Raw genomic sequence first — 24,992 nt, 5'->3', positions numbered from 1 at the left:
CCCCTTTATGTAACCTACAGGCTCTTCCTTGTCGTATTAGGTTACTTTCTTTAACATGACTTTCATCTAGAACATTGTTTCATTGTAAATTTCCAGCCTCATATCTTTCCACATAGATCATCAGTTCTAATATTAACAGTATGACTAAGGAGCCACAAATATGATTGGAATCAGACTGGGTGGCCTCATCTTCATTTTACATTCTACTTGAGATGTGGGAAGTAGAAAGTGTTTAAACTTCTCTTCCTGTCAGAGCTGTCGTCACGTTGCACAGCCTATTTGTCAGCAGGCTGATCAGTTGGTTCAAATGATGTACAGGAAATAAAACGACAGAGTGGTAAGATCAGAAAAGACACTTGTCAAAGTGAAACAAAAAAGATCCGGATAATTTATTTTTGAATAGATCTTCTTAAACTTGCTAAAGTAATATACCCCCTTAAACTTGTATACATGTTGCCATGGGCAGCCATCTAATTCAAAGTATTTTGTTGTGATTATATGTCATTTGCCAATTAAAGTACCACATAATTGAAAAGCAAAAGAAAAATTATGCATGATTGCATTTTTTATATCTAAAATGTGAAAAATAAAGTTTTTATTGTCTCTACTAACTTTGCACATTATTACTAAAAATGTTTGCACTTTCTTATATTTAAACCAGCTGAGGTTCAGTCCAAGTAGAAGGAGATAATTTGTAAACAAAAATGACCAAGTCTTGACAGAGATTTTTAATTAGACCTACGTCTGGACTTTGACTGGGCCACAGCTCTGCCTGAATGTTTAATTAAGGGTGTTGTCCTGCTGGAATGGCACCTTTGACCCAATTTCAAGTATTTTGCACTATAGCATGTTTTCTTCCGGTATTACTCTGCATTTGGCCACATCCATCTTCCCATGTACTCTGACCAGCTTCCCTGTCCCTACTGAAGAAAAGAACTTTACGACATAAAATGTATGAATGTTCAAGAAAAACTATGAAAACTAACAGCTGATGCAAAACGACTGCTTTGTCATTTATTTTCTGTGGAGCATACATGTCGAATACAAATTGGAACAACAGGGTGCTACTATTGGGATGGCTCATTAATTAACATTTTTTCTTAAAAAAAAGAGAGAACACAGTAACTAATATCACACCTTTATTATATATCCACATATTGTGTAGGAAAAAAACACAGAATGAACTAAAAAAAAATAACACTAAGTATATTGAACTATTTTTGAAGCTTTAAATCTGTTAAATAGATCAGTAGTGAGGAAGAAACTAGTTGCATTTGCTTGAGTAACTTTAAGGAACAAACATACTTTGGGTTTAGTTTTACTACAGCACCAACACTAAACCAAAGTTTTTTACCTTTTTTTGAATAATACTAGTATTTAGTATCGCTGCTGTTTCTTGAGTAAAATTAAGCAGTCAAAACCCAGCAGAATGTAATCATGTTTTACTCTAAAGTACAGAAATATCTCGGAAGGACTTTTAAAATCAGTATTCGCAAAAGCCAAAATAGAGTGTTTTAGAGGGGGTAGATATTTGCATAACACGCCCAATTAGCAACATTCATTAGCAGAAATGAGCAGTAGATGAAATCATGTATGTTGCAAAGTTCCTTCTTCCTCAGTAACAGCCATCTTGGAGTCACATCCTTCTGCCTCTGACGAAATCTATGCTTCTGTGGCTGCAGGAGTTTTTACCACGTCACTGTGACATTAACAAAAAAAAATCTTACGTTGGTCAAAATGTCATGTGCTTTAAACCTGTCTTTTATTTATAGCTTAAACTGACATAAGGCCACATTTTCTGAACAGTTCTCTGGAACTGGTGATGAATTGGAGTGACTTCTCCTTCCTTACTGCCAGTCAGGGTGAACGCGGTTGGCGCTAAGCGATACCTGAACTTGTGGTCCGCAGGGAGACTCAGACCCAGCCTGGAGTCTCTCCTGGTCCTGCAGATTTGCCTTTGAAGATCCACGGCAGAGCAGCTGTCACCTCCGAGTATGTAGTCCAGAAACAGCAGTTTCCCCTGGAGGTACATCTATGGCGCACACACACAAAAATAAACATTTTTTATTTTAATATGAGCTTTGCAAATTTTCCAGACAAGCAGCCAACAGACCGACGGTAATTTGACCTTGAGTGGCAACAATTACTATGGAATGGTTTAGAAAGATGTTAGAAAAGTCCAGTTCAACTTCAGGATTAATGAACAAAACTTTGAGACTCAAAATACATTTTCACACCACACACTTTTCAGATTTTCATTTGGACCAAAATTATACAAATTTTGGTACAAACTCTGTGTTATTTTTTTCCCACTTCCCAATCATGCACTACTTTGTCTTTCACATAAAATCTAAATATAATAAATGTAATAGCACAAGAATAATACTAAAAAGAAAATCTGTGGATGTAAAGATTTTTGAAAGCCACAGTGTATTTTTAATGGGTTGAAATACATATATGAAACCATTAGAACTGGTCAATATAAAAAGTTTTTATTTTCATCTTCATTTAAGAGTCTATAGCAGATTTGAGTTTTTTTCACAGTGTAAACATGTTTAGATCTCGTGTGTGTGTGTGTGCGTGTGTGTGTGTGTGCGTGCGGGGGTGTGTGTGTGTGTGTGTGCTAATAGCAGTTCTTTCTAAGGATAAGATCCCTTGGGTTGCAGAATTTAAGTGCTGGTACAATTTCATGCTGCGCTGACTTTGGTCACTTTTGTTTGATTCATGGAGAGAAGAGTCATTTTTCACTGCACAGAAGAAATCATTCAAGCAGATATCATGACTTTGGGCCAAAGATTAGCGCTGTCTTTAGTGATTAAGAGGCAGCTCTTCTTAATGCTTGTCAGCTCAAAGTATCTTCAGGATAAATGTGACACACCGCTTCATTACTGCTCCCTCACGGGAGCTGCTGCTGCCACCACGTGGCAGCCACGAGGACTTGCAGCGCTCGAGCACGCCGCCGCCTTGCTGCAAAGTCTGCAGTGAGCTTCACCTACCAGGAACATCCCAGGAGCAGCAGCATGTCGCTGCTGCAGCAGAACGTTCTCCGGCCCACAGCCCGCCATCCCGTCTGACATCTCGTACCTCACCAGGCGAAAAGAGTCCATCTGGCACTGGGGTTTGGAAACACGAAACAACCTGTTACAGGGCTTTTCTCTAAACTGCTGACTGATCTGTGCGTCAGTATCTGTTCATTTGTTTATGCAACACAGCTTCTATCCTTGAAAAAGTGCATCAGCGTCAATAAAAATTCCTGCTGATTGAACTGGATGTTGACAACAGTGATGCCACCTGATGGTGACGCATGCCCTTCTGGATAAATTAGAGACTCGGTTTGGTATTCATGTGCGATCACGCATGCAGCGCATTTATCTCCTTTTGACTTAAGGCACTGCAGCGCGTTCTCACACCTGGGTGCATGGCATGGTCCTCTGCTCGTTCCTCCTCCTGTAGAGATCCTCCAAATCATCCCACCTGCCTGCTGTGTGTGTGTTAACCGGCTGCTGAGGTGCGGTGACACACATCACCAGTATCTGTTTGCTGTCGAGAGGTTGGCCCATAATGAAAGCATCGTACTCCAGGTCGGTGACCACTGGCATCAGTGTTGCACTGCAGCAGCACCTCCTCCTCCTCCTCCGCCGCTCCTCCCCCCGCAGGGCAGCTCTCAGCAGAGCGGGGCACGTTGCGAGAGGGACGCAGGGAGCAGCAGGCCCCCTGTCTGCAGGACCACAGCTAGTTTCAGGCTCCAGGCTGCGAGAGAGAGTCACTGACCTGGGAGACGATCGACGACCAAAATACGGTTGAAACCAGATGTTTGCATTCGCTTTGTGCAGAAACACACACCAGATCTTAGCATTTGACATTAAATCGGACTCAGTGTGTTTCCGGTTTTAGGTCAATTAAGATCATATGTTTGCTGCATTCCTAGAGTAATAAAAGAGGGATTTTTTTTTTCTTAGAAATGTTTACTTGCTTTCTTCAAATTCTCACTTTTGCTGCATTTCAGTAAACCAGAAACACACCCGTAGACGTATTTTTTTTATTTTCAGGTAACGACTCAAATGCAAACCGCACAGAAACACACAATCTTACAAAGTATTTTTGGTCTAGTTTCTGGTGCAAAATTAACTTACAAGTAACTTTTCAGCAAGAGATGTGAGCTTGTTTTGAGACAAATATTCCTTAATATTGATATAGCTATAGATGTCTTGTTAATCTACAAGATTAACAAGACATTTTTATTAGTTATCTGCTCCACTGGCATATTATTACTTATAAGCTAATACTTTTTGATCAGTATTAAAGAACAGTTGACCTAAAACAAGCTCATATCTCAGTAAAGTGTCTCTCTGATTCTTCTAAGATGGAGCATGTGGAGATATTTCTGTTAATCCTACCTGACCTAAAACAGTACACTTCTGTCCGATTTAATACCAAACATGAAAAATAATTATCTTTTTTAAACAGTTTATGTAAAGAGGGTCTTACCCTGGTTCGATGTTGCCATGGATTCGAAGGGGTCCAATCTGTGTGACAGGAGTCTCCTTTCTGCTTTCCTTAGGTCTCCTGGAAACAAACAGGTGTGAACTGTAAAAGGATCGTTTGTTGAGGTTTGCATGCCTTTTTGCATCAAGTTTTGTTGTTGTAGTATTTTTTTTTTATCCGTTCCCTATTTCTGGAGATTTTAATACTTGGATTTAATTTAGGGGTATCATATTAAGGGGGCTAACAGGTTGTATAATTTTCTATTCACTTCATATGTGTTTGAATATCTAATTAACTCTAAATAAAAACAAAAAAACAAACACTGAGGCTTTTGATAAAGTATGAGATGGTTACTGAGGTTAAAAACAAACAAAACGTTTTAGATACTGTATTTATTGGCCGAATCTTACCGAAGGTCACCCTGATGATTTATTAATGAGCTAATAGGACACCAGGACAACTCTCTACATCAGTCAGCACCTCTGCATCTGGACGAGGCGATCCTGACGTTCCTCTGCCGAGTGGCATCCTTCGTGACTCTCTCCGAGCTCATCCCTCCTGCCTCTCCCGGCACGCCGCGACGCAGTGCGTTCAGGTGAGTTCGGGGAGGGGAGGGCAGCCGACTGCGGCGCTCGTCTCGGCCGGGCCCGCAGCGGGGCCCCTGGCAGTCGCTCCGCGTTGGGACACTTGATACCTGAAGGAGAGGGAGAGGTCACTGACGTGCGCTGCCACCGAGTGACACGAGTGACCGTGAACAGGATCCTGATGGAACTATTCAATAATGTTGAGTTTGCAGGATGAGGTGATACTGGAACGTTTTAGCTTCAGCAAACTACTCCTTACAAGCCCACCAGCTCGGATTGGCTCAGCGTTCAGTTTCTGCACCAGGGAAGTGCTTTGTGAAGAGTATTATAGACACATTATAGGCGCAAACAACCGTCAAGTACTGAAAACGATGACTAGAAATAATTATCCCGCCATACTTCTGGCACCCCGTCTAGTGTGGCACCCGTATGTGTTGCATAGCATTTCATGCTGCCTTGCACCATGAAATGTGTCTGGCGTTCAGCATCCTTGTGCCACGTTGTCATGTAGAGATAACGTGTGGATGAATTCAGTTTGTGGTTACCGACAGCAACGCGATAGTAATCCAGCCAGCCCTCCGCAGCATCCCGTACTCTCTGCTGAAGCCTCTGCAGCTCCCGCACGGCGTTTCTTCGTCGTCTCCACAGAGCAGACGGCTTCACCTGCTGCTCCTCCTCTCTGACCACCTGGTGAATGGAGCCGTAGAAACTGAATTCAGGCACTTAAGGGAGATGTTCATGTCAAAGGTATTGATAAAGAAAACTGTGATTTTGATCTAAAATCCCTGCGTTCTAATCAGAGGTTTGTAAAGTACCCAAAAATTAAGTAAAGTAACTTTTGCTGTGGTAAAAGTAAAAAGAGGCAGTCCAGAAAATTACTCCAGTTAGAGCAAAAAAGTATTTGATGAAAATGGTACTCAAATACTGAGCAACTGATCAAAACATACATTTTTAATACTTAAAAATGAAAAAACTGTATATTTTAAACATTATTACAAAATTTTAAAAAATCCGGCAAAATGAATAGATACATTTCCAAATCAATTTCTTGCAATACAAAACGTGTTAACTGTTGTTAAAAACTGCTGCTGTGTGTCTGTGTCTGGTGAATGTTTGGTTAAAACAAGCTTGTTGCTCAGGTCCAGGAATTTAACTCAAGTAAGAGATACTTCATGATAACTTACTTCATAGTAAAGTTTTAATCAATTTAAAAGTAAAAAGTACAGTGGAGTAAAGCCACTACTAAAAGAATGTTTTTTTTTTCCAAAAGGGTATTCAAGCAAACGTAACTTAGTAAACGTAACTATAGCTACTACCCCACGCTGGTTCTGGTGCAGTAAATAAAAGATCCTCACAGGTGTTTTCCTCAGGCTCATTTTGTTCTCTGAGACGCCAGCGGGACTTTTTTGCTTCTTTAGCAGACGAAGCTCCTGAGCAGCACCTGAGCTGAATTTGTTCTCCGTCTGCAAACAGGGCTGCATGAAAAGCAGATTTTAGAGAGGAGAACCTTTTTATTTTTGTAACTACAGGAGAGTTATGATCTCACCACTTTCTTCATCTGGCTTTCATTAGCGACAAAACGAAGAGGAAGGTGAACACTCTCCTCTTCGCATCTGAAGCTGAGGAGGCCAGACTTCCCACTGAGCAGCTTCACTGAGATCTCCTCTGAGACCTGCAGGAATCAAAGAGAAGAGCAATAAAATAATATGCAGTATGCTGAATGAACCGGTTCATAATCTGATGACCAGAATCTCACGGTTTGTGGTTTTCAACGACCACTAAATCTACTTGATGCATCAAGAAATCTCAAGACAAAACGCAAACATTTCCGTTGCGGTTTCTACAACATGTCTGTGTGAATGCTTCAACAACATCAAGGTTATTACTTCACTTATGGTGTTATTTCGTTTTTACATGGAAAAAAAAACAACAAAAAAATCTTTGCTCATCTTTTGTTTATTCAGCTGGTAATTCCCACCTGCATTGTAATATTTCTCCTCAGCGGGCGATATGTCGGCCAGCTCCACTCCTCCGTTGTGTTTCCGTAATTGTCGAACCTGAATCCTCCGGCCTGATCCCACACGGCCGAGATGGTGGAGCTGCAGGAGCAATCCAACGAAGTGTGCCGTCAGAGCGATAGCAGGTTTTAAACTTTATAGTACTACTTCTGTATTTATAAATACAGACAGAACAAATAAAACATTTAAAATTAAAAAATAATTTTCCGTTATACAAATAATGCTACACAGCTACATTATTACACTGAGCTGAGAGAATAATTACTGACTGTTAAACAAAATCTGAATATTCAGTGATTAAGTCCAGAAACATCAGCACCAGAAATGTTTATGAGACTTGAACAAAGAAATGCAGCTATAAAAAAGTTTGAAAAGTAAAACTAATAAGAATAGAAAGCAAAAAATAAATAAATTGCAGGTCTGAAGTGACCTGACAGCGTCTGTGACTGCGCCGTGTCCAAACGCCGTGATGGTCAGAAGAATGGCGGGACGCTGGCCGTCGCTGAACACGTTGGTGTAGAAACCTCCGTGAGGCAGACCGGAGCGACTCTGGCACACCGCCACGCAGCCGGACGGGTAGCTGAGGCAGCAAGGTCAAGGGGTTAAGAGGTCAACTCCTCTGACACATTTTGCGCCGTGTTTACTTGGACCGCCGCCTGACATAAGACAATTAGTAAAGGATACTAAATGAACGAGGAGCCGTCGTTGTTCTGGTAGTGCAGCTTCCTCTGGACCGGACTCTGCAGCTTCACTTCTGGTGTCTGGGGCAAAACGTCAACCAGAGGGGCAACCGCCATCGTTCTTCTTCTTCTTCTTCTGTCATTAGTAAACTCACCTCCTCCATCACCATAATGATGGACAACAGGAGCTGTACTCGGATCTTGCTCAGGTGGAGGCAGATTTCTACACATTAGGCCCATAATCTTGTTTTAGCTACAGTGCCTTGCTAAAATATTCATACCCAAGTACTGCAGAATTTTAAAATTCTGCAGTACTTTACGTTGGTCTTTGCAGTGCAGCTATTCCCTTTAGCTTCTATTTGTAAGACCTGCATAATGTACAGTAGCGCCTCACTGGCCACACAGTTATTGAAGCTGCAGAAGTAGAGAGTAAAAAACCCACTGTGGGTTCCGGGCCGCCCTCAGTCGCTCCACCACCCACCGGCTCACTCTCGCGCTCTCAGGCTCGTCACAGCGGTGCTGCTCTGGCTGAGTGATCCCACCTGGACACACACCACATCCCGCTGAGTGCAGCAGAGACGCAGTCAATGACACCAACCCTGCAGCGCCGCGTCGTACCTGCGTCCTCACAGCTCCAGACCGAGACGGAGATCCTGACGGCTGTGGAGTTCGGAGAGGGAATGAGTAGCTTTGTCATCCTAGCGGCCCGGTGTCATTTATTCACACATGTTAGATTTGTATGAGCACGAAAGTCAATGAGCCAGGAGTAACTCGATAGCCTCGCCATCGTCCATTAACAGAGAGGAGGGCTTCTGTGCTACACTCACACATCTGATCTGGTAAACCGACACCTTCGCTTCCACAAGGCTGCACTTCCACAAGCGGCCCTACAGGAGCGTTTACAGCCACAAGCTCTTACTGAAAAGTTTGTAAATTGGCAGTGGAGTAAATACTCAGATTTTAGTGATGCTATTTATTTCAGCATGACTTTCTCTGTGTGTGTTCGAAAGATACTTGACGCTTGTCTGGTTTCGTGTTGTTAAGAGGGAAATGCTTCCACCCTACTGTCGCCACATGCTTGCTCAGCAGAAGGGATTGTTGTAAAGTCAGTGTCTTGATAACAGAAATCTGTTTACCAATTAATCAACTGAATCTGGTGTCAGTATGTTCCAACAATGACTTACATTTGACTACCGTATGTCTAATTAGATCTGAATACGACAATATGAATATAGTTAATCTGGTTTTATTTGAACCGGATTGTGACCAAACATGATTCCCGTAGCATTAGGTAGGTATGAACTAACTCTGCTTATCTGGTAAAATGCATTTATGTCTTGTTGTGATTGACAATATGTAATTTATTTCAATCAAATGAAGGGCTAATTATCCATTTAATACTGGAAGAACACTTCGCTATTAATCACATAAAAAAGTAACATGTTCAGGAATGCGTCATTGTGGACAAACCTTATGTCCACAAAAGGTGCATTTTTGCAACTAATTTGAATAATCAAAGGAAAATGATATTTTCATCATTTTTGCATCTATTTTCACGTCTCCATCTGTACTTATTGGATTTATTTTTCTCATCCTGTTTTGTCTCAGTTTGAACATTCTGTGGTAAAATAGGTGTTTTAGGGACTTATTGTGGTCACTGTCGGTGTTTCTTTGTGTCGACTCCATGCCACTTCAACTAGTTTGGATTTATTTGTTTGTCGTTTAAAACTCTAGCGACATTTTTTTTTGTCTTGTTTATTATATATTCTCACTACTCTGTCATCAAATGTCACAGTTTATCTGCCTCAAGACAACTGAATTATTATTTATTATGTTTGTATACATAATTCTTTAAGGCCTAAATTCACCTCATGCTAAATTTACCTCCTTTTGAACTTCGCTTTTCCTTTCTTTCACTCTGATTCGCTGTATCTTTTGTGAGAAATGAACCAGCATTTCTCTCCACGCCAGAGTTCCTCTCTCCTGCTTCCTCCCCGGCGCCGTCAGACACCCCCCGGGGTGTTTTCTGCGCCTTCGGGGATTCTTTGGACCTCCTCCGGTTCTCTGTCATCGCCGCTGGCCTCCTCAAGCGGAGCGGCGCCCCTGCAGTCAGATCGTGCCAGGAGTAATTCAGGATATTGACAACGCCGCGGGGGGCGCGGCCTTCCTCCGACCACTTATGCTGTGAAAGTAGACGAGCCAAGTCGTTTAATAAATGAGGGGCTGCTCGCCTGTAGGCGTCCATCGGATCCCTTGGCGCGGCGCTGACAGATGATGATGATGAAGGCTCACGTTCTTCATCCTCACAGGCTATACCTGAGGGGTTCTGGCTGCTTGAATTGTTACTTCCACCTTTTTGGTCCCCCTCTTGCTGACTGTGAGGAAATGGGTTGATGTGTTAGACGCACAGCTCAGCAGTAAAACTTAACCGGAAGGATCTTACCACCTCAGTGGTTCGTCTTCCGGCTGTGGTCCCGCACTTCTTATCATGAAATGTAAAATGTTGCCTTCAATCCGACTTCGCCTTGTTGGCTGTGGGGAGGTAAACAGTGAATGTGGATTGATTTCTTTTAAAACACAGCCTGCAGAGTGAATGTACGGAGGCCCACCTGGTCAAAGAAAAACACGGGACCAGGTCTGATCGCCTGCGCGCCAGCAGAACCCAACATCTGAAGGAAACAACCCGAACTTAAGCAATGAAATTGGTGCAAATATTTGAACACCTTTTATTTAGATTAATCAATGACATTAACACGTAACAGACACTAAAATAGGCAATATTTGTCAGTTTATTAATCAGCATCTGCAAAAAGCCACAGCTGGATTCAATAAGATTTCAGTAGATTTTTTATGTGTCTTAAACACAAACTATGTTTTTATTCATTTGTATCAAGTGTGCAATGTTTCAGGGTTGGTTTGACTACCATACGACGTGTCTCACTTTAATACAGGCGGTGTAGCTTAAATACTAATAGACAGGCTATTGAAAATAATCCTTTTTATGTTTTTTTTTTTTAACAGACTGAAAGTTTCTTGACTATCAAGCCGTGTCTTAAAGGGTCTCAGCTCAGCGTAGAACAATTTGGGTTTAAAGAACAATCATACATTGAAAATGTTGAACCTGAAATGACCAAAGGAAGAACAAACTGATTAAAAATGGTGAAATCAACCTTTAGCTTAGCAGATGAGAAATGCACAGATAGCCACTGTGTCTTTTTCATGGCTATGCAACCCAACGTTATTGACCTGACAAGAAGTTTATTTGCAATCCAATGTCACGACAAACAGCTCAAGAACTACTTCAAACATTTTGCTAAGCTTAATGCCTTCGTGTTTAGGGTTTATAGTAATAGCTTACACTTGGTCACACGCTGGCAGCCACAACATTTATACGGATAAGGATTGTGACTGAAGTGTTTCCATCCAGACCAACAAACTGGAAGTTTTCTGCTCTTCTTCCCTCTACATACAGTGGAAAACCTAGAGCAACAAGACACCAAGTTTCAGGAAGTCAGCAGGACTTCAAAAGCTGGACCCGCTCCATTCAGAATTTGAAGAAGAACCAGAACAAAGGGAGAAACCTGAAGCTCTGCTCTAACAAAGCTGAGCTGTAACACCATCCAGTCGGATCACCAGATGACATTTCTTGTTTTAAAATCCGAATTTCCAGGTTGTAATATCGACTTCATCAACGGAGAGCCTGGTTTTCTGTCTCTCTGTTGCCTGAGGACCAGAAAGTGAGGTGGTGGGCTATTTTCCTCTGCTCTGTTAATTCTTATAAGATACAGTAGAAATAAGATCTTTTTGTACAAAATCCGACGAAGCAATAATCATTTATTACATTGAAACAATCAGACGCAGCAATCTCCCATGGCATACCTTCATTTGTTTTTTACTTTGCGTTAATTATGTATAATTGTAATTACAAAGTGCATTTTTAAGCTGATATTGAATACCAAATAAAAATTCCCTTTTTTATTCCACGTGCACTCGTTACACTCAGTAAAAACAAAACAGCAAGAAAAACATCTTCAGACCTACCTCTTTCCTATACTGTGCTCACCTTGTTGCTAGGATACGGACTCCTCTGCTCACGTCTTCTGCTTTACGCATCATCGATTCATCAGATGCAAAGGCTATCTGTCACAGTGCAAACAGGAAAACATCATCCCGGATAACGGTGAGGGCCCTGAGACGTTTGTAGGCCCGCGGAACAAGAACCGTGCTGGCCGGGCTGCCGCCGTGGCAGTCAGGTGTTCGCCGCCAGGTAACCCGAAACCCTGACGCGCCTGGAAGCTCAGAGAAAGTGATGAGTGCAACTTTGGGAGGCCACCTGTCATGAACACACACACACACACACACACACACATCTGAGCATTTGAGCCGGGACAGGCTTAACGTTGAACTGGGGACCAAAACAGGGTTTGACTTGAAGTCCAGTCACTGTTTCCTTTTTTCTTCTTAGTTTGAACTTTATGGATTTCACTATACTCACTCAGTGTTATTCACACAAAATGTCATAAAAATATGATTGAACTGCAGTAGCAGGAACAATGAGTCTACTGAGTCTTAATATGTTTTAATTACATTTAAAATTAGTTATTTACTAATGTCAATGATTTTCAGTTTTTCTCGATTTCTCAGTTTAAAATTTTAATTCTCGTCCCTGTTAGTTTAACCTCTTCCACATTCAGTCATTCGTGAACATCATGATCATATCGTTTAACTCATGTCATCTCGGTCCAAATGAACTAAACTTGTGAATGCCGAATAGTCATTCCATATAAAACAAACAGTTCTCGTATGATCTCCAATGAAAATACTGAACTAGTTGTCAAAATCTCTTTCTAGTGACGCCAAAATCTGAAACAGTAAACTGTAATGCTGAAAACAAGGTTAAAACCAACAGACTATCTTCATAAACAATGTGTCAGATAGATACAATAAATGAATCGCCCGTTGGAATGAATACAGTTGCCTGGATCGGAATGTGAATCTGAACAAGTTTGACCAGGATAATCTTGATGACCAATGAGCAGCTGCAGCATTCCTGGCCTTTAGTGGACAGAATCTATCAATGGGGGTCTGAGTATGGGGCAGTTCAGACCCAAAAGAATAAACCCTGATCTGCACCTTGAACAAGTTTTCTATGGCTTCTATGTGCGTGCGGTCGCTTTCCTACTGGACCTGCCAGGGCCGGATTTACAAGCAGCGTGGTTCTCCTGGGCCGAAGCCAGTTTTGGTGCCCTATCATCAAGGAAAATGTATTTTATTAATGCAAATTACAATAAATTGACAGGTAGTTCTATACATAAGCAGATACGATTTGATGCATGAACGGTTTAATATGCCTCCTAGCCAATAACTCCATGTTGTTCCCAAAGAAATCAACTATAACTTCATAATTTTAAAATATTTGAATATTGTTTATCCTCATAAAGACCCGAAACTATTAATGCAACTCACCTAATTTGACAACATAAGCTGTATATAAAGTTTTTTTCCCCTCCAACACACATTCATTGAAAATAATAATAATAATAATAATAATAATAATAATAATAATAATAATAATAATAATAATATTGGAGTAAAAAAATAATATAAATATATATTTGCAGTGGGCTTTAACCCCTTTAAGGCAAGTCTGGCTCTGGCTCAGGTACCACTGATGGAAGAAACAGTTCTGAAATAGCAGCGTGGTTCACTTATGCCTGTGGCCGGCTCTGGTTGCAAACCTACTACAGTTTTGACCCAAAATATTGTTTTGTAAAAGCTAAAAAAAAAAAAAAAAAAGGAAAAAAAGCAACAAACAAAACAAACGCAATTTTCTTATTGGTAACTACAAACACGCATCTCCTCCCTCTCACCAGGTGAAAGTATCGTCAATAAGTCATTACTGTCCACTGACTTTTTTTTTTTTTTATCCGCTTCGACCACTTGGAGGCTCCCAGCAGCCTTACTATGCGTCACTTCGCCTCTCTCAGTCCTTGATCATGGCGGAGCCGGAGCCACAGCGCGAAGTGGAGCCTCAACTTCTCAACGGGGACGACTTGAACGACGAAGAAAGAGAGGACGCGGACGCCGGCGAAGCGGTGAAGAAAAAGAGAAGGAAGAAGAAGAGGAGCCGGACGAGCGGGCCAGGTGAGGAGCATCACTTTGGTAATCTTCTGGGTTGCGGGTTGGGATTGGGGGGGGGATTGCAGCGCGCAAATGTGCTCCCCTTCTCTATTTCTCTCTGGCTAAAAGAGCGTAAAACACTGGAGAGTTTCCAACCTGTCAGAGGGAATTTTTCTTTCTTTTTTTTTCCTTCTTCTTCTTATAGGCTGCAACTCAGTTTGACAAGAAAAAAGAGCGATTTTTAGAAAATGCTTCAAAGTTGTCCTGTAAGTATAAAACGAGGGGATTTCATGTTAATTTAGTTTGATTTCATTTAATGGGAGCAGCAACAGTTCAATGCAGGAAGATTATGCAAGAAGGAAAAGAAAAGAAGTCACCACATTATGGCTACTTATTTATAAGAATGAAGCACAAAATCCTTAAAAAAATGAGAAAAAGGCTGAGGTGCTTTTGCTGCATTATATATAAGCCATGTTTATACCACAGCACTTAATGTCATAATGCTGCAAGATACATATGCCCTTGAGGATAAAGACTAAGGTGTAGTGAAGGAATTATTCACAATGTCTGCCAAGTTCAGAACATAGCGGATACACTTTCTTGGGATGAACCACAAATAATCAACTCTGTGTGTGTGCGTGTGTGTGTGTGTGTGTGTGTGTGTGTGTGTGCGTGTGTGCGTATGTGTACGTGTGTGTGTGTGGATGTGTGTGTACATGGATGCACAACAGTATGTGACTTTGCAGCAGGGACAAACGAAGCCGAGGGAGACTCTGGAGAAGCCGGAGGTGTCGGCGAAGTGGCAGCGCAGCTGGAGCAGCAAACCTTGGAGGAGAAGGAGAGGCCCGAGGATGCAGAGGAAGGTATCGCCTTCATCTCCCACAGTCATCCTCACCTGCAGCAGTGGCGCTGCTGGAGCTCAAAGTGTAGTAAAAGTGCCACTGCGAGACTCATCTGCCCTCGTCTGCAGCGCGATGTTTGATCCCTGAGCGGAAATGCGCCTGCATGGAGGGGAGATGGGGGCAGGGGGGGGTCCATCAATAATATTTCCTCGCTTTAATAGCTGTGTCTCAAACTAATGGTGCCTTCAACAGATGGCGATGAAGGGGAAAACTCAGCTGTCAAAAAGAAGAGGAAGAAGAAGAAGAAGAAAGGAGGTAAGGCGCTGCAAAATGAATCAGTCTACAACCAACCGGTCGACAAACTTACTCAAACACTCAAAACTTATCCGCATTTTGCCATGTGATAACTTAATTTTTTTATGTAGCTCTTTTTTTAAGCTTTAGTTTATATGACAGTCCAAAAACATAATAGTGTACAACTGTGAAGTGGAAGAGAAGGGATGTGTCGTTGGAAACATTCTCAGTAAATATAAATGTAGAAAGCTTAATCAGCCCTCTTTACTCTGACACTGGCAAATAAAATGAAGTTATTTGAAAGCTTTTGACACGGCGGTGGCAGCATTGTGCTGGGGGAATGTAGGGACAGGGAAGTTGGTCAAGACAGATGGAAATAGAAAAAAAAAGGCTGGAAAACAGTTAAAGACTGGGGTGAAGACCTTCCAGCGAGCCTCAGCAAGCTTAAAATGAAACCATGTTCAAAGAACGGCCCAGTTAAAGTCCAGACCTAAGCCGAATTGAGACTCTGTGGAAAGAACTTGAAAACTGACGTTTGCAGAGCTCTGTTTCCTACCTGAGGTTAAGTCTGTTTGCACAGAAGAAACGGTAAATGTTTAAGTATCTACAGGAGAAAATTATGTGAGAGAGAAACCATAAATCAGAGAGAAAGGCGGATATACTCAGGGCGCTGAGCACCGACACCAAACAAACCCTGAAGAAAATGATTTAGCAAAAACAAACAATGTTGAAAACCACAGTAGCCTTCCTTTCACTTCATGATTTTACACTACTATATGCAGTGGTGGAGAAAGTACTCAAAAAATTTACTTAAGTAAAAGTACAAATACACAGTCAAAAATGTACTTAAGTAAAAGTCAAAGTACCACATTAACATTTTACTTAAGTAAAAGTAAAAAAGTACTGGCTTTTAGAAATACTTAAGTATTAAAAGTAAAAGTACTCGCTGAATGCATTACCTAATCGCTAATATCATTAAGTGTGCCGATCGTATTTAATTTTAATACATCAGAAATGTGCCATTTTAATGAACACTACCACAGATTAAACATGTTCTTATTGTGTTTCTTCTCTGTAACAGTTTAGACTTAGATATGTGATTCTATGAATCATAATTTCAGGGATGGAAACATTTTGTCTCCTGTCCTAACATAACATGAACTTCATTAGTCACATTTATTTAGAAAGAAATCTAACTGAAAGGGGATGTAAAGAAGGTGCGGGCGGGGTGGAGGATATGCAACCAAGGAGCCATGTAGCAGAGTTGTAGTCAAGACCACCGAACCCGAGACCAAGACCAGCGCCCCGCGCTAAATGACACAATAACATTAAGTTTACCTATCAAAATTGGTTTTCAGATTGATCTGAAAGATCCACATTCCCATAAAAACACCTAGATATTAAATACTTAGTGCTGAAATATATTTAACCAGTATCAATTAAAACTCACTTCATTCTGTTTTGCTTTCATCGCTGTGCTACAATCCGCAGAGGTCTCCTGCTATCCCTAGAAAAATAACGCCCTGGGCGGTTGCCCATATTGCATATGTCAGAAACCACAAATGAAACATCGCAATTAACGGTAAATAACGTTCAACTATGAACAGTGTCCAACGGCGCAACAAGTAACTAAGCAGAATGAGCATCGTGACTGTTTTCATCCTCCCTCCCACTGCGATGTTTGCCACCATGACAGGAGACGAAATCAATCAATGAGCAATGAGCATGCTCTGTGTTCATACGTTCAACTTTTACTTATTCAGCGATTAAATGAATGTCTATATATATATATATATATATATATATATATATATATATATATATATATATATATATATATATATATATATAGCTACCGCAGTGTACACAAGAACAAAGAACGGCTCTCAGTGAGGCTTCAGTCCTTTAGGACTTAGTAAAGATCCGTCCAGAAGAATCGGATCGTTCCTTAATGTCATATCACTATATTGCAGACTTTGGTCACAGCGTTGTCCCATATATGCGACACCTCAGTCAACACCTCCACACAATAATTCAGCGCATGAGTGACAACTTTTTTTCATCAGATGCAACATGTCTCAGTACAGCTAGCTTTGCTAGCACAGATCTTACCTTTCTTTAAGCTTTCCTTCCAAGTGACGCTAAAAGTTGGACGAAGTCCCACCGTCTGTGAAAGCGAAGCGCTGATGATTTTACATGTCGCCATATCAATTTATGCAGCGCTATTATATTATAGACAAACATCTCCTCCCGCTCAGAGGAAACCACTGCGCATGTCTGGAGCTCCGCGTGCGAGTAAAGGTGGAGCCGATGGGTGATAACAGACACTAAGTTACGATATTGCTCGGATTTTACGGCGCCACCTTAAATCCCTGAACTTCACATTTTAACGGGCAAAAAAGGCAACGCGACTTGGATGTAACGAGTAACGCGACACTTTTGTAGAAATGTAGTGAAGTAGAAAGTACAGATACTTACTGTAAAATGTAGTGGAGTAAAAGTAGAAAGTCCCCATTATTAAATCTACTTAAGTAAAGTACAGATACACGAAAACTGTACTTAAGTACAGTAACGACGTACTTGTACTTCGTTCCTTCCCACCACTGACTATATGTTGGTACATCACACCAAATCCCAATTTTTATGTAGCTCTTTTTTTAAGCTTTAGTTTATATGACAGTCCAAAAACACTATTATGTTTTTGGACTGTCAAAACACTATTAAATTAAAGTGGCAAAATGTGCATTTAGCATGCATGCAACAACAATAAGCAATATAAGAGACAGCAGATGCCTTCCTTTAACAGCAGGACAGCAGGATTTGTGTCCTGAAGTGTAAATATCTGCTCATTAACTTGTTTTCCTGCCCTGTATCCTTCTTCTTTCCTGCGTTTCTACTTTCCTCTATCTGGGCCACAGCGAAGGGACAGACTGACCCTCCCTCAGTACCTATTTGTGAGCTCTATCCCAACGGGGACTTTCCAAAGGGAGAGGAGTGTGAATACCCCCCATCGAAAGACGGGTGTGTGACCTCCACACTTGGCCAGAAGTCTCCTGCATTCCAAATTTTTTTTCTCTTTATTTAGGTCCCCACATAAACCTTGAATATGTCTATCTGCAAAAGTGTGTCTTTTGCTCTTTGACACCGCATAACCCTCCCAGGCGCAGCGCCGCGTGGCGGACCACCAGCGAGGAGAAGCGGGCGATGGACCGAGCCAACGAGGAGATGTGGACCGACTTCAGGCAGGCGGCCGAGGCCCACCGACAGGTGCGCTCCTACGTCAGGAGCTGGATAAAACCGGGGATGGCCATGATCGATATCTGGTTAGAAACGAGCCGCAGAGCTTTCTTCAAAGCCTTTTAGCGTTCGTGTTCTTCGTCCTTCACCGTCCGTCTTTTCCTGCTCTCTGTTTGTGGCAGCGAGAAGCTGGAGGATTGCTCCAGGAGGCTCATCAAGGAGGACGGGCTGAGTGCCGGCCTGGCGTTTCCGACGGGCTGCTCCATCAACCACTGCGCTGCCCACTACACCCCCAACGCCGGAGACCCGACCGTGCTGCGCTACGACGACGTCTGCAAGATCGACTTCGGCACGCACATCAACGGTAGGCGCTCTGTTCCGAGCTACGCCAGCGTGTTTCACGCTCAGTGAGGGAAGAGGAATGGCTTCAGTGTTTCACTCTGGTGAGAAACGGCTTTCGTGAATGACTACCAGGAGTTTTAGTTGTTTGTACCCAAAGCATTTTGTAGCACTAGCACCACATTTTAATTGATACATCAACACAAAATATGTAATTGCAAGACGGCAGGAAAATGATACAAGTTTTTACAAACTAAAAATATTGAAAGTTTGACATGGATTTTGTAATGAACCCATTTTACTGTAATGTCCCTCAATTAATCAATTCATTGCAAGCAAACAGTGTAATTCACAGGGGGTAAATGAAACATGTCCTTTTATATGTGAACAGAAGGTAATGCTGGGATATTTTTACAAATTGCGCCTTTAAAGTAATTATTGTTTGAAAGAGGCAACGAGAAATCCACTGCTGAGTGAAGATCTGAATATCAGAGGCTACAAAAGGCTTGGAACCAGGTGGAGGTTCACCTTTCAGCTGGATAATCATCTTAAAGCCACCGTCACATGGTTTGGAAAGTGTTGAAAGGGTCTAGTCAAAGTCCAGACCTAAAATAAACCGAGACTCTGTGGCATAGGCTCTCCATTCTTACATAGAGGTATTTAGGGAAGCAAAATGGGAAAAATGTTAGAGCTTACAGATGTGCACAGCTGGCGGAGACAGCTGGTCCGAAATACTTACAGAGAAAGGTGAAAGATCAGACAGGTTCTGCAAGGTATTGACTGAAGTCATGCCACACTTTTAAGCTTTTTATTTACTTTATCTTTTTTTTTTAAGTGTAATTATGCAAATTTTTCTTCCCACTCCACAAATTCTAATCTACATGGAGGACAAAATAGGAGAAGAACAGCATGTGTTGACATTTTAGCAAAGTGACCATTTCACGCGATGTGAGAACGAACATCTGAATGGTTTCATCTTTCAGGTCGAATAATAGACTGCGCATTCACCGTCACTTTCAATCCAAAGTACGACAGACTGCTGGAGGCTGTGAGGGATGCGACAAACACCGGCATCAGGGTAACGCCGTTTTTCTTCCTCCCCTACTTTTTTTTTTTTTTATCACTTTTATAATAAGATACACAATTTAGATACAATAAATTAAATTAATGAGAGTCTATGGTTGCCGTCTTCCAGGCATTTTCACAGAAACCTTCTTACTTAACCAAATAGCGATTTAACCTCCAGCGTAATGCCACGGTGCTCTTGAGAACGTGCTTCAAAAGGCTGATTCAGAGGAAAAACATCGCTGGGTAAATATGAGCAAATGTAACGGAAAAATGCTCTGTAAGCAAACGCCGTAATTCACAGGGGGTAAATGGGACATGTCCTTCTGTATGTGAGCAGAAGGTAGCGTTGGAACATTTGTACGAATTACGCCTGAAAAGTAATTATTGTTTGAAAGAAACTGGAATAAACGGGACCTTTGTTACCTTAATCTCCTATCACATCATGTCACTTTATTTGTAAAACACTTTAAGCAGTAGCAAAGCTGGCCACAGTGCTGCACAGCATTGGAGGATCAGTTCATGCAGAAACATATAGTTACGTCTCGGCTTAAATGTCTTTGGGAACATTTGAAGCATCTGGTCCACTTGTCGGAACGAGACGATTCATATTGGTGGAGCAGCTCAGAGGGAGAAACGGAGACAAACAAGAAGATTTTTTTAACAGGAAGCCGAAGTTGGTGAGAGCTTCCAGTTAAAAATCAATCTACTGTGTTTTACTGCAGTGGGAGCCGTAGTTTTAGCTGGGAGGACAGCACTGCAGCCATCCAAGTGAGAGGTAGCAGAAGAACGCATATTATAGTCTCCTGGTTGGTTTTGGGAAAGGACAGGTTTCATTTTTGACACTTGCTCTAACAGAGAAAGAGAGGTCCAAGAGCAGAGCCGTCTCTCAAGAGATTTTAAGTTGGATTCTTTTCTTTTTTTAAAACATGGCAAACACTTTTTAAGTCTTTAAGAAGACTTAAAAAAAATTGATACAAACTTTCTATTTCAGAGCCAAGAACTGAAACATTTAAGAGTTTCTCTGGCTTCTTGATAAGGGTGACGCTTTCAAAAGTACCAAATCAGCTTTTAAATCCAACAGGAGAAGCTATTCTAAATGATTTCATCATGGCTATGCAAACCCAAAATGATTATCTTCAACTCGTTACGTGAGGTTAAAATGAAATGAACCCTTCAGTCTTAAGAGTAAATATATTTCACGCACATATCAGCTGACCCGGAGTTCTGGATCTGTCCCAGTGTGCAGGAATCGATGTGCGCCTGTGCGACGTCGGCGAGACCATCCAGGAGGTTATGGAGTCTTACGAAGTTGAGATAGATGGAAAAACGTATCAAGGTGAAAAGGAGGCTCACGTTTTGCCTTCTCTGACCCGGCCAGCCTCTGGTGTGAACGCACCAGAGGCTGAATGAAAGTTTTGTTTTGTTTGTTTCCTTTGCAGTGAAGCCAGTCAGAAACCTGAACGGCCATTCGATTGGACAGTACAGGATACACTCAGGGAAGACTGTTCCCATCGTAAAAGGTGGCGAGGCGACCAGGATGGAGGTTTGCACTCAAATTAAGTCTTTGGCAAAAGTGTTTGTTCCTAAACTCTGCCGCATAAGAAGCCAAACGCTGCTGCTGCTGCTACTGTAGCAGCTGAAATGAGGCACTTCTTGGCTGTTTCACTTTGTTAATAAACCTTTTGAATTTTTAAGTGTAATTGGATGAAGATTCGGCTGGTTGGGCTACAAAAAGGTGTGGGGGAGGCCTTCCGCTTTGTTGCTCCGCAGTCGTGCTCATCATCAGCACTTTAATCTTACATCTCTAATTGAATGCCTTGCCAAAGGATTCATTCTCATCGAGTACTGCCTTTGGCACTGACAAAGGACCGCATTTAGCCTGCTACATGCCAATAAATACCAGCATTTGATAAAGAAGTTTCTGTTCAGATTGTATTTAAGGAGTCCTTTATTTAAATGTTGAAATCTAATCCATTGGGGGGAAAGTGGAAGAAAAACAATACATGGATTTCTGGCTATTTTGCAAACAAATTACTATGAAATCCTTGAATGAAATCAAGCCCAGCTTACTTTGCGAGGACCAAGTAGAGCCCTATGCAGAATTTAATCACAGTATTACTTATTTATTCAACTTTTTAAAACAAGAAGAGATCAAATTGGGGAATTGGGGAAAAAAATTAACTCTCCACATGTACAGTGCGGGTAGATGGACTCACAAGATTTGCCGCTATAATTGTTGCAAAAGGTGATTCTACAAAGCCTTAAAACTGTTCACATTTTTTAATTTCAACAGTTCTTTTTTTTTTTTAAGGATAAATTTCCTCCCAGCTCGCCGATCGTGCGCCGCGTCACAGAAAACCCAACAGTCCGCACACAGGCCAAGTTCTGCCACACAAAAAATCCAAGCCTCCTCTAAACACAGCTGCAGTAAACAGCTGCATTTGGACAGAAGCAAGCATTTTTAATTGGCAAGTTGCTGCGTCAAGCTTTTTACCTGAAGCGCTGCAGGAGGAGAGGAACAGGGAGTGGGGCAGTGGGGGTGGGGGGTCGGATGCTGATGTGGCACCTTTTGCACATTGTATTTTTAGCTGAAGTGCGTCGGTGTAACAGGGCCATTACCCCCGCTATTGTGATCAGAGAGTGGAGTAGCAGCTGGGCGTGCCGCGGGGCTGCGAGCACTTTGACTGATTATCGGTGCAGCGACAGAGGGCGGCGCGGCGTTATCAGCTAATACCACGGGGGGACTCCGACATCAACCCCGGGACGACAGAGGCACAAAATGTCAGCGAGACGCAGCCAATCAAAGCCCAGGGGTCGCTGCCGTCCTTATTACACCTCACGTGAATAAATCAGCAGCTCTGACAACTGGAGGTTTCAGTCAAATTTACTCTGTCATTCAGCCCGCCTGCGTCCTCTCGTTCCTGCCCTTTTTTTTTTTTTTTTAAGTTTTCATGCCAATTTTTCACGTCATGTCAGCAGAGTAATGAGTGCCTCTTTCGCTGCCTTTCAGGAAGGTGAAGCCTACGCCATTGAGACGTTTGGCAGCACCGGACGAGGCGCGGTCCACGACGACATGGAGTGCTCTCACTACATGAAGAACTTTAACGTCGGACACGTGCCGATAAGGTTCAACCTTCGCGTTTAACCTTCTCAAATGGTCCATTTTTTCCCCCAGTATTTTACCCGTGGTTTTAAAAGTCACAACACTGTCAATTGTTTTCAGACTACCAAGGGCTAAACACCTGCTGAACGTGATCAACGAAAACTTCGGCACACTGGCTTTCTGCCGCCGCTGGCTGGACCGCCTGGGTGAGAGCAAGTACCTGATGGCGCTGAAGAACCTGTGCGACCTCGGCATCATAGACCCGTACCCACCTCTGTGCGACATCAAGGGCAGCTACACCGCCCAGTACGAGCACACCATCCTCCTCAGGCCCACCTGCAAGGAGGTAGTGAGCCGAGGAGACGACTATTAAGGCATGCAGCTATGGAGACCCTCAGGTGAAACCCGGAGGAGCATGGCAGCTGAGCGACGCCCAACGTCTCCAGACTGACAGCAGTTATGCAGCATCCCTCTGCCCCAACTTTCCACAGCTCCAGTCCCTTTAGGTGCAGCGTCTAGCAAAAGCATTCATGGCTCTCGGACTCGTTCGCGGTTTGTCGTGTTACAACCGCAAACTTCATCGATTTGGTGAACAGGAATGTTTACCAAATAAACATCTGAAAAGAAAAGAGCGGTGTTTTTTTGGGGGGGTTTTTTTGTTCAGCTATTGAACCATCTTTTTGCAGCTATTGCAGCTCCAAGTGTGGCTCTACTGGCTTTGCACGACTACAGAATAACATTTTTTGCCCATTTTCTCTGCAGATTAGCTCAGGTTCAGTCAGACTGGATGGATAATGTCTGTGAACATGAAATTTCAAGCCTGGCCACAATTAAATAATAATCTGACCATTCCAGCTCTGGCTGTACATATATTGTACTGCTGGTGTTCAACTAATAATCGGCCATGATCAACATATTTTCCCATATGAGCTCTGGATCTCTGCAGCTCCTCCAGAGTCATGTCTTTGATTGAAGGGCTTTACATACTCAGTCTCACAGCTTGTTCTTGCCACTCATTTGTTCCTGATATTAAATTGGACGGAACTTTATTCAGTACTTTGTGAAAACATTTGCACTTGACTTTATTTTGGGGTTTTAGAGTAAATGGGGACAAATACGAACATATGCCACAATCTTCTTTTATTTTATTTTTGAAAGAAAAAAAAACAACTTCAAAGCCATGCATAATTTTTCCTTCAGCTTACCTTGTGTTGGTCTAACACATGAATTCCCAATAAGTAGATTGAAGTCTGTGGTGGTGATGTGAAAACGTTTAAGTGGAACATCTGTATCACACTTTAACTGTAGCAAAGCAAAAACCTCGTATCACGAAGAGAACTTGCTAGCAATTTTGGTTTTCTTTTAAGGATCAAGCCAGCAGAAAAAAGGGTGTATCTTTAATGAATGTAGCATTGCAGGCGTAGTTAAAAGTGCTGTTTTTAGAAGATATGCAAAACTACTTTATGCAACCAAAAAAATAAAAGAAACGAAACATTGATTAGATAAGCAGCTGTCCATAAAACACATCCAGCTTTACTGTCATGTTGAGGAAGAAAAAAAAAACTGCTATAAAATATTTGTATTCTAATATTCTGCTGCTTTGTTTTCATTTGATGTATTTTTTCTAAAATAAATAAAAAATAAATTGTTATAAATCTGGAATTAGCGGTTGTGCCTGTATTTTGGTTTGTGGACATTATAAAACCCTGCATTCATATCACTATGCTGCACTGACGGTTGTTCAGATTTTTTTTTTAAATCAATTAAAGAAATGTGGCATCCCTCCCTTTTACAGTCATTACTGTAAAAACCTCTTACTGTTACACAGAGTTTTCCCACCTAGTCCTCTGTCCTGTTTGAATTGTGGATAAAAAAATTATTGTAGTGAACTGACTTCTAACTTTTGTTTTTTCAAGGACTTTTGAAGGGTGGCTGACCAAAAAAAAAACAGAACACCAAAAATATTTGGTAGCACTGGCTGAAATTGAACTGTTTAGTGATGTAACACTGAATTTAAAAATTGTAATCTATCGTACATTTAACCACTTAAAAGAATCAAGAACACAGAGTCCCACAATCCGACGTGAAAATAATTAGTCAATTAAACAGATATATATGATGTAGTTACTAAAATTGTAACAAATATCTTTAATAAATGAAAAAAATTCATGTAATAATTAACTGTCAAAAAATACAAATAAATTAAAACAGATATTATAAAA

General features: G+C 41.7%; 2 protein-coding genes across 7 annotated transcripts; one reads left to right on the top strand and one right to left on the bottom strand.

Moving 5' to 3' along the window:
• Positions 1-602: 602 nt before the first annotated feature.
• On the bottom strand, positions 603-12,440 carry LOC103466367 (uncharacterized protein C3orf20). Of its 6 annotated transcripts, XM_081607914.1 has the most exons (20): positions 11,831-12,440; positions 11,349-11,490; positions 11,126-11,247; positions 10,377-10,436; positions 10,211-10,299; positions 9,652-10,142; positions 8,386-8,427; positions 8,210-8,309; positions 7,772-7,990; positions 7,518-7,667; positions 7,048-7,168; positions 6,616-6,741; positions 6,425-6,544; positions 5,615-5,756; positions 4,966-5,179; positions 4,489-4,566; positions 3,411-3,771; positions 2,997-3,113; positions 1,890-2,032; positions 603-1,699 (listed from the first exon to the last, which is right to left on the bottom strand). In XM_081607914.1, exons 4-20 carry the CDS (start codon positions 10,434-10,436, stop codon positions 1,663-1,665), a joined length of 2,610 nt encoding a protein of 869 aa, XP_081464040.1. In that variant the 5' UTR covers positions 11,126-11,247; positions 11,349-11,490; positions 11,831-12,440; the 3' UTR covers positions 603-1,662. The 6 variants fall into 6 exon arrangements, 5 of the variants coding, with proteins under 5 accessions (XP_081464040.1, XP_081464044.1, XP_081464043.1 ...); XM_081607918.1 differs by having other exon boundaries at positions 8,249-8,309; positions 11,349-12,440; XM_081607917.1 differs by having other exon boundaries at positions 10,214-10,299; positions 11,349-12,440.
• Positions 12,441-13,716: 1,276 nt separating this feature from the next.
• LOC103466339 (methionine aminopeptidase 2-like) lies at positions 13,717-24,992 on the top strand. Its single transcript, XM_017305542.2, is given in 12 exon segments — positions 13,717-13,758; positions 13,761-13,911; positions 14,619-14,750; positions 14,982-15,044; positions 17,942-18,044; positions 18,185-18,346; positions 18,443-18,624; positions 19,583-19,677; positions 20,907-21,003; positions 21,107-21,210; positions 22,678-22,793; positions 22,891-24,992. Coding segments are annotated over 12 exon segments (1,485 nt in total). The 5' UTR covers positions 13,717-13,731; the 3' UTR covers positions 23,144-24,992.

This window comes from Poecilia reticulata, chromosome 6 (genome assembly GCF_904066995.2).
Source record: "Poecilia reticulata chromosome 6, P_reticulata-male-v2, whole genome shotgun sequence".
Taxonomy (NCBI): Eukaryota; Metazoa; Chordata; class Actinopteri; order Cyprinodontiformes; family Poeciliidae; genus Poecilia; species Poecilia reticulata.
Note: the sequence above shows the minus strand (reverse complement) of the source record. Positions and strands in the feature narration are given on the sequence as shown.

Excerpts from the sequence above, each read along its gene's own strand:
- LOC103466367 (XM_081607914.1), bottom strand. The coding sequence starts at position 10,436 with ATGTTGGGTTCTGCTGGCGCGCAGGCGATCAGACCTGGTCCCGTGTTT. Across the intron at positions 7,668-7,771 it reads GACGGCTCCTCGTTCATTTA|CTACCCGTCCGGCTGCGTGG; the intron begins GTATCCTTTACT and ends TTGCTGCCTCAG. Across the intron at positions 6,742-7,047 it reads GGAGAAATATTACAATGCAG|GTCTCAGAGGAGATCTCAGT; the intron begins GTGGGAATTACC and ends TGATTCCTGCAG.